The following is a 7476-nucleotide window of genomic DNA, read 5'->3' as shown; positions in this document are numbered from 1 at the left end:
TATATACCATCCCATTGTCTTCTCGTCTGTGTGGTTTCTGTCAAGAAATCTGAGCTTAGTCTTATTGGGTGCCCCTTGTAGGTAACTTTGTTTTTTCCATGCTGCTCTCATGATTCTTTCTTTGTCTTTGGTTTTGGTGAGTTTGATATATCTGAGTAATTTTCTTTTGGGGTCTGTCCTGTTTGGGGTTCGTTAGACTTCTTGAATGGATATATTCCTATCTTTCATCAGACCAGGAAAATTCTCTTCCAACAAATCTTCGACAGTTTTCTCTGGGGTCTTATTTGTCTCTTCCTGTTCTGGAATTCGATTACACATAGGTTATTCCTTTTGATGATATCCCACGTGAACTTTAGGCTTTCTTTATTTTGTTTTTATCTTTTTTTCTGATTTATCCCTTTCCAAAGAAGTGTTCAGGTATTTACCTTCAATCTCCCTAATCCTATATTCCATTGATTCAATTCTGCTCCTTTGCCCATTCAATGTCTTATCTATTTCTGAGAATTTAATCTTCTGGATTTCTGTGTGTAGATTTTGTATCATTTCTAATTTTCCATTTATTTTGTCATTTTGTACTTTTATTGTCTTTCAAAATTATTCTAGGGTTTCCTCTGTGTTTTCCTTGATCTGTCTCCCAATTTGTTGAAGATACCTAAATATAATTCTTTTGAATTCCTTATCAGAGAGTTCCAATGCTGCATCTTCCTCAGGGATGTGTTTTGGGTCTGTATCCTGGTCTCTCCTTTCTCCTGCTTTATCTTGCTTCTTTGTGTGCACTGTAAATGCTCTATTGTCTCCAAGGCATTGTGACATTTTTGTGTTTATATGTAACTGGTGATTGTATGTTGGAGTGACTGGCCCACAATTTTCATTTTCTTTGTTTTGTTTGTATGTTATCTACGCAAGCAGGGTACTGTGCTGTGCTCCTCTGTTCTCTAGTTCACAGCACTTATACACTCACCACCTGTCTCCTTTCCTGTTGTCAGCCTCTTGTATGTCCCTGCTGACCTTGGCAAACAGAGCCTATTCTTAGGTCCCTGGAATCTGAATGATAATGCTATCACTTTAAAATCCAAAATGGTTGCCACTTATAAAGATTCAAAATGGCTGTGTCCTTGGTCACTTTAAATATCCAAAATGGCTGCCACTTGTAAACATTCAAAATGGCTGCGCCCTCCAGACAGCAGAAAGACAGCAACTCAGATTGTCTCCTTGCTGTTTCCCTTCCTAGTCATAGGCCACCAGTGCAGTCGTCCCTGCAGCCCTTGGTGACCAGGGCTGATCTTTAAGTCAATTCTAAGGTCCTAACACCACTTGGAAATGTTCAGGCTGTTGGTTCCATCAGAGTAGCTGACAGTCCTTAGCTCTGACTGTCTCTGTACTCACTATTTTCGTTCAGGTTTTTCCACTGGTTGGTGCCTGATCCACTTCTGTATAGTTCCTTTCAAAGCTCAGGGCTCCAAGATTATCTTCTGTATCTCTGTCAATTGGTTTTTCTTTTCTCTGTTGAATAGGGTCTGTGCTGCTTGTCCATATTACTGGAAGTCAGTTTTCAATTTTATTGTTCATAATTTTATTGGAGTATTTGTTTCATAGTATTAGCTTTGTTTTTGTTTTCTTTATTTCCTTTCCCATAATTTTCTTTTCAGACACATTTTTACAAGGGAACCGGTTCCATGAAGCCTTGGAAAGCATACTTTCACCCCAGGGCAGTTCAAAAGAGAAAGATGAGAATCTGGAATCCGGCTACATTGAAAGTGTCCAACATGTTCTGAAAGATATCAGTGGAGTACAAGTTCTTGAAAGTGCTGTTCAACATGAAACACTAAAATATGTGGGTCTTCTGGACTGCGTGGCTGAGTATCAGTAAGTGTTAGCCTGTTTATGTATTTATTTACTTACTTATTTACTTACTTACTTAATGCAGGGTCGGACATAAGGTGCCCACCAAGCACTGCTTTTCCTCCTACTTGAAAATGTGTTTGTAGTAACTGCATTCTCTGCCTGTTTTGGTCAAAATCTGTATGATAGATTGAAAAAAAAAATAGGTGTGTGGTGGAAGGTGAAGAGAGATATCCAGGGAAGATTTTCATAATCTTTATAAATTGATGATCAGAGACCAAATCAAACTGTGAGGTCTCATTAAAGATTTTCTATCAATTAAAAAAAAATCATATTGTTTGGTAGAGAAAAAGCATAACTTTTCAGTATCCCTAGGATGGTATCTAAAGCAAATGGAAGAAATGAATTAAAAGACAGGCAGACAACGTCACTATATGTGTATTTGTATGTGCTATAAAAATGTCCACGCACAGTTTAAACATAAGAGGATGCAAAGTTAGGGTAACTTCTTAGCCACAAATAAGCACCCTGAGGAAGTGAGTCGCTGGGCCCATGGCCTGGGGACCATGGTTGTGGGGGATATCAAGCTCATTTGGCGCAACATGTATACAAAAATACTGTTCTACATCTTATTTTGGTGAGTAGTGACTGGTGTCTTAAAAACTTGTGAATGGCCATCTGAGTGACAACTATTGGTCTCTTTGCCCAGAGCAAAGAAGAGTGAAGAAAATCAAAGATGCATGGAGACAGTCCAAAGGACTAGTGGACCATGAGTACCTCAACCTACATGACCCTGAGACCAAAAGAACCAGATGGTACCCATTCAGAAAGGGATCAAAATTGAAGATCATACATAGAGTAGGGAAAAAAAGGTAGAACAAAACTCAAAAATTATAAAAAAAAAAACCGAGGCATACTGGTATGATAGAAACTGGTGAAACTGTCAGTACTGTGGTCCTGAGTCACCCTTTGGGTCAGGAATTGAAACCCCTTCCCCCACGCCAAATAAAAAAAGTACTTTTGAGGGTTTTCCCTATTATTCATATAGATTTGCAACTTTTTTGTTGTTGTTCATTGTGATGTGGGTGGAATTTTACAAAGCAGAGACATTTTACATTCAACATTTCATAAACATTCTGTTTTGTGACACTGGTTACATTCCACACAGTGTAACAGCTCTCCTCCCACTTCCTCCCTGTGGGTACCCTTTCCCTGTGTCATCCTTGCCTAGGCATTCCTGCCTCCCTACCTTTCTTCCTGTACAAATGCTGCCCTCTTATCTCCCTGGTTGATTGTTGTAAGAGTGCCTCACCTGGTATAAGGTGATATAGCTTGTAGGCCTATTTTTTGGCGAGAGTTAAGCCACAGATGGTCAGTTCCAGGCCAGAAGGGTGACTCAGAGCAATAGTCTCGGGTTTCACCAGTCTCTATCAGACCAGTAAGGCTGGTCTTTTTTTATGATACTGAGTTTTGTTCCACATTTAACTTTATTTTCTTTTTTAGTATTTGTCCACCATCTATAATTAATTAATAGCTATTAAGTTATAGTTTTTTTCTTTTTTTAAGAAATGTTACACATTAGCTCAAGTTCCCTTTAACCACCTCCTCCATCAATCACTGTGATGAATTTAATAGTATTCCATTCTACTCTATTTTTAATACACCTACAAAACAAATGTAAACACACACATTTCCAGCCCTCTACTGTTCTACTTTAGATGCATACAAATAGTGCTGTGTATGATAATACACCTGGAGCAAACTCCCATTTTACTTTCTGCATGGCACACACACAACACCATATTGTTATGCAGTGATCTGTGAGAGGCACAATTGATAGGAATCTGTAGGTATATAGTATTACAAAGCCAATAAGATAGTGGGTTCTGAAGCCAGGCTGCCTAGGTTTAGATTCTGGCTTTTCATCCTAATCTTAGGTTACTTAGCCTCTCTGTACCTGAGTTTGTTCATATTGTAGACTATTTTATCTATCACATAGGGTTTTCATAATGATTAAACCTTTTTCTTTTTTATTCTATGTAAAGTGCTTTAAAAAGGAGCTCTGGTGACATAGTGCCTAAGGCATTTGACTGCTAACCAGAAAGTTGGCGGTTCAAACCCACCAGCCACTCCATGGAAGGAAGACTGGGCAGTCTACTTCCATAAAGATTTGCCACCTCAGAAACCCAAAGAGGGTTACTATGAGTTGGAATCGACTCGGTGGCAGTGAGTTTTTGTTTGGTTTTGTTTTCTGGTTTTTTTTTTAAGTGCTTAAAATTCCTTGGTTATGTTCAGTAAATGTTAGGATGTTAGCATTATTATTTGGATACATTTCTCTCGTTTTAATTGTTGTTTGTTATTCCTTTCTATGAATGAACCATCTCAATTTCCATTCAAATTATTTCTAGTTTTTCACAATTAAAAACAGTGCTACGGTGAGTGTGTCTCCTTATATACTATTGTGAGAGTTTCTCTAGACAGATGCACAGGGTTCGTTTGTGTTGTTGCTGTGTAGTTGCTGGTGGGTGATAAATGCACTCAGATAGATAAACTGAGCTGAAGGGAACCAGAGCATGAGGGCTGCTTAAGTTTCCCAGACCATTATCACTTGTGCACAGGATATCAAACCATTACTCTCAGGTGTATACCTGGAAGAGAAGTGTCTGGGTGAAAGGGTGTGTACATTTTAAATGCTTATAATAGAGATGAGTATACTTATTCATGAACATTTTCAACAACATACTATAGCAGTCTTGTTAACATTGTATCTTTTAATTTTAATCTGTATTTCTCATGAGACTGAACATCTTTTCTGTTCTCTTAAGAGCTATTTGTAGATTGTTTTAATGTTTTTTTCCTCATTAGTGAATTTACAAGTCATATTACCTTGCTATGAACAGTGGTCCATGGAAGAAATCTTTAGGGTATCTCAATTTTGTCAAGGTAGAAAACTGAGAATGGCAGCTTCCTAGAGGTATTGAAGCCCTTTCCTTATTTGCATAGATTGTCAGACTTCGCATTATTACAGAGACAGTGATAATATTACAAATATAAAGATAGTAGGGTTACTTCTAGAACTGCACTGTCCAATAGAGTAGCCACTAGCCACATAGGGCTACTAAGTACTTAGTGACTGATCCTGAAAGGTGCTATAACATAAAATGCAAACTAGATTCCAGTGACTTAGGAAAAAACTGGTGTAAAATATCCTGTTAATAACTTACATTTTAATAGAAACTGTTGAATTGGTATATGTAGTAAACTGGGAAAAAAGAGAGTTAACCTCAACAACAACAAAAACAAATTATTTTAAAAAATAACTTATACGTTGTTGTTGTTGTTGTTGTTATGTGCCTTCGAGTCAGTTCCAACTTATATGTAGAAATGATAATATTTTGGATATGTTGGGTTAAATCAGTATTAACATTTCACCTGTTCCTTTTTTCTTTTTTGATGTGGCTACTAGGAACGTTAAGATGACATATGTGGCTCACATTTTATTCCTTTGAGATAGTGCTGCTCTAGACTGATCCTATAAGTAGCTTGTATAACCCTCTCTGTAGTTAGATGACAGGTAAGTAACATATCCATACTTTGTGCAAAGTCTCCCTACAAATTGTCACAAAAGACAGATTAATAGACCCCTTAGAGAATCACATTATCAGTCCATTTCCCTACAATCCTTTTGATCTCTACAGTTAGCTAGTATAAAATGCAACCAGAATGGGGTAGTGGAGAGGAATGCCCTGATTATTTGGCCAAAAAAGAAAAAATAAGAGTGGTAAGAATATTAAAATTTTCCCACTGTCCCTAACAGTAAGACATCCTACCCTGTGTGTTAACTGTAGGGCAAAGACCAGGTCTCGTTTTTCATATTTTTACACATAGTTGGTGCATATTAAAAGTTGATGGGTTTTAAACCCACCTTTTGTTTTTGAGTAAGAGAATTTCTAAAGCACCATGGTACTTAATCATTCATGGTAGTTACTTTACTACTGGCCTGTTGTGCTTTACTCTGATGGGCATTTGAAGCAAAATCAACTAAGACAGTAATAGATGTAATTTCGATTTCCCTGTCAACTGTTAAAAGAAAGGAAACTTTGGCAGACCAGAGGAATTGTGAGAAAGCTTAGAAACATGAACTGCAGGACGCTTTCCCAGTATACCCATGTGGGCTGCATCTTTAGCTCTTTCTTGAAGTCAAGAAGTAGTTTATATCCTAGCTTCTGACAGGTTTATCACTGGTCTGAATCAGAGAGTCAGAAGAAAGAGCATTTTGCCTTCCTAATCCTAAAATATAAAGCCCAGGGAGCTATCTTAGGAAAGTAGAAAACAAGCAATGGTTTGCACTGAGTGACAAGTAGTAAACTGGGTAAGAAGAGAGTTAACCTAAATAAGAATTGTCAGTTTAAACTATTATCTGCAAATAATTCCTTTGGTTTTTCCTTAGGGGCAAGCTGTGTGTGATTGACTGGAAGACATCGGAGAAACCAAAGCCTTTCATCCGAAATACATTTGACAACCCCCTACAAGTTGTGGCGTACATTGGTGCAATAAACCATGATGCCAACTATAGCTTTCAGGTTGGGACACTGAGCCTCTACCTACTTAAAAGCCAGGCTCAGTGCTTCTTTGTAGCTACTGAACTCCTTATGGTTTTTACTCTGCTTGCATTGCACTTCCTACTCTGCTCCTTGACCTTCTACCACTTTAAAAAGTACTTTCTTCCCCCTCTTTTTTTTTTTAAATCTTTAATGATCACAGTCGATTCTTCAGTGCCTTACCTGTCATCTTTGTGTTTTTATGTGTCCTAGGTACAGTCTTTCATTTACCCATCTTAGAGATTGAATTAAGAGATATTGTAGGTTGCTTTGTTCTGATTGGGTTTGCCCTGGAATAAGAAGAAAATGAGCATAAACTGTGAACTTAATGTAGAAATACTGAAAGTACCATGTGTTTCTTCTTAGGTTGAGTGTGGCTTAATTGTGGTGGCCTACAAAGATGGGTCTCCAGCCCACCCACACTTCATGGACACGGAGCTCTGTTCTCAGTACTGGTCCAAGTGGCTTCTTCGATTGGAAGAATATACAAAGAAGCAAAAGAACCAGAATATTCAGAAACCAGATTAGAGGACAGGATGCCCTTTGGGAACATTTAGTACTTTCAAATTTGGGAAGATATATTGCTGTTTATTGTAATTTAAAAATGGAGGTGCTTAGAATCGCTGCATTAACCTAAGTGGAAGTATTCGTGTGTTAGAATGTCTTGTAACATTACTGAATTACTGAAAAGCCACAAATGTTTAGATTTAAAGAGCTGGACTCAGCCCATGAAATGCCAACTATGCTACCTCTAACTGTTTACGTGAAAGAGGCCAAGATGGATTAGCACACCATTAGTGATTCTCGGGCACCTCTGTACTATCTCTGTCCTGGGCAGGGATGCTCCAGTCTTTGAATCAGAGATTGAAAGGCAGTGAAGCTTGGTGTGTCAAGTATACAAACAGAGAACCTCTGTTTTCCCTGAGGACACACTGCTGGAGGGAAGAGACAGGTACCTACAGTATGTGGGTTGGGGGGGAACTCCGATTAGCCAGTTGCTATGCCAACACAGTTTCCTTGGAACTTGTTTTAT

General features: G+C 38.2%; 1 protein-coding gene across 1 annotated transcript in view; it reads left to right on the top strand.

Moving 5' to 3' along the window:
• Positions 1-6971, top strand: part of MGME1 (mitochondrial genome maintenance exonuclease 1) — an 11915-nt gene extending 4944 nt beyond the window's left edge. Inside the window, exons 2-4 of the mRNA XM_007948214.1 lie at positions 1650-1866; positions 6293-6425; positions 6810-6971. Coding sequence (XP_007946405.1) covers positions 1650-1866; positions 6293-6425; positions 6810-6971 — 512 coding nt within the window. The remainder of the gene's footprint in view (positions 1-1649; positions 1867-6292; positions 6426-6809) is intronic.
• The last annotated feature ends 505 nt before the right edge of the window (positions 6972-7476 follow it).

The sequence above is a fragment of the Orycteropus afer genome, unplaced genomic scaffold (assembly GCF_000298275.1).
Source record: "Orycteropus afer afer isolate SDZICR_OR568_19922 unplaced genomic scaffold, OryAfe1.0 scaffold00208, whole genome shotgun sequence".
NCBI lineage: Eukaryota > Metazoa > Chordata > Mammalia > Tubulidentata > Orycteropodidae > Orycteropus > Orycteropus afer.
This window is presented reverse-complemented; position numbering and strand designations above follow the sequence as displayed.